This window comes from Aplysia californica, unplaced genomic scaffold (assembly GCF_000002075.1).
Source record: "Aplysia californica isolate F4 #8 unplaced genomic scaffold, AplCal3.0 scaffold01274, whole genome shotgun sequence".
Classification (NCBI taxonomy): Eukaryota; Metazoa; Mollusca; class Gastropoda; order Aplysiida; family Aplysiidae; genus Aplysia; species Aplysia californica.
The window spans coordinates 106,496-108,017 of NW_004798544.1; the positions used below are offsets into that span (position 1 = coordinate 106,496).

The 1,522-nt window shown below is 42.7% G+C and overlaps 1 protein-coding gene across 1 annotated transcript in view; it reads left to right on the forward strand.

Moving 5' to 3' along the window:
* Positions 1-1,132: 1,132 nt before the first annotated feature.
* LOC101857080 (CDGSH iron-sulfur domain-containing protein 1) overlaps positions 1,133-1,522 on the forward strand; it is a 9,705-nt gene continuing 9,315 nt past the window's right edge. The window contains exon 1 of the mRNA XM_005112445.3: positions 1,133-1,479. Within this exon, the coding sequence (XP_005112502.1) occupies positions 1,470-1,479 (10 nt within the window). The 5' untranslated portion in view covers positions 1,133-1,469. The remainder of the gene's footprint in view (positions 1,480-1,522) is intronic.

The following is a 1,522-nucleotide window of genomic DNA, read 5'->3' on the forward strand; positions in this document are numbered from 1 at the left end:
ACAACAAACACACAAACTCAATAAAGAGACCGATACGTTCCTAAAAGTAGGACCAAAAATCTCCCCATCCTCTTATACTTATACCATGCCAGTGCCCATAGGGGGGTCAACAAACCGATCGCCCGATTCGAGCCCGCTACCAAATCGAACAGAACCGATCGTGCCAATGGGCAACGGTTCTCTTCGTTTTCACACAACAGCGTAGGGATAACCCGCTTTCGTCCTACAAATCGTGGCTGACGAAAGTGGGACGATAACGGGGACGCGAATGGTGAATGGAGATCCTGAATTCGGCCCCGTTTCAAAAATAGGTAACCAGATCTAGTCGGAGAAGCTGATCACGAACTCGTCGGTATCGATATGGCTAAATGAGGCAATAGTGGAATGAAGTGCTCTTAATAGGGGAATCTACTGCAGCTGCATCCACACAGAGAGCCGAGGGGACAAAAAAGAATGTTTGTGTATGGAAGTTGGGGTGGGGGTGGGGGGTTGCTCAGTCTATGTCTGAAGCCGCGAGGGTGTGCAAATTAGGTGTCAAACGCTGCATTAGCTATGCAAAGATTGTACACGATCTTTGGTGACGTTTTGCGAGCGCTGTAAAAACAGAGAAAAAGAGATTTATACTAAAACTACAACACACGAGCTTTGTGAAAGAAGAATTTGTGATTAAGGAAATTACCGCAGTATATTTTCTCAAGAGAATGAGTTTTTAATTGTTTCACTCAATTGTTCGATTTATCTCATTATCTCATCCCTCACTGGTTTATATTGCATTTTAATTATTGATATGCAACATAAGATACAGTATACTGCTTGACGTCCTATTCCCACTTCCCTTTCAGTGGCGAGCAGGGGTAACTCATCTGTAGGCTATATTGTTCTTCAAATATAATAATAATCATACACACATGCAATGCTCAGGCAGGTGGTTGGAGGGCGCCATTGCTAACTTCCATAATTTGTTTTTTTAACTGTCTGTCCTTCTAACTTTTCCTCCGACATCTAATGACCATTCCTGTGTCGATGCGCTCCTCTTCACTCAAACAATTAATATTATAACAACAATACTCAGACTCAGAGATGCGAATGATCATTTACCAGTTTCGATACCCTACTACTGCAAGCAAAGAGTACTACGGCATTACTTAAAAGATTCGATTACGAAAGTGGGACGGGTTCAGGATCAAACGCGTGCACCGCAGGCCAAGGTGGTAAAAAACTGGAACAATCATCCGTGACAAAATATTCGCCTGTCATACTTGCTCGTAGCTTGTTCAGAATAGGCTGGACTCGTAATCACTATCAGTATACACATTATACTTTATTTAAGGATAGACTATATGTCTCAAGCTGTATTGAGTGAGAAAAGCGGTGACTGTTGAATTTCGTTGACTGATCGTTTAGATCTAGATCTAGAGGTTTACAGTCTACTGCTGGGATTAACCAGGTTGAAAGGCTGGTGAAGAATCATGCTGTCCGGTAAGTGTGTGTGTGTGTGTGTGTGTGTGTGTGTGTGTGTTTA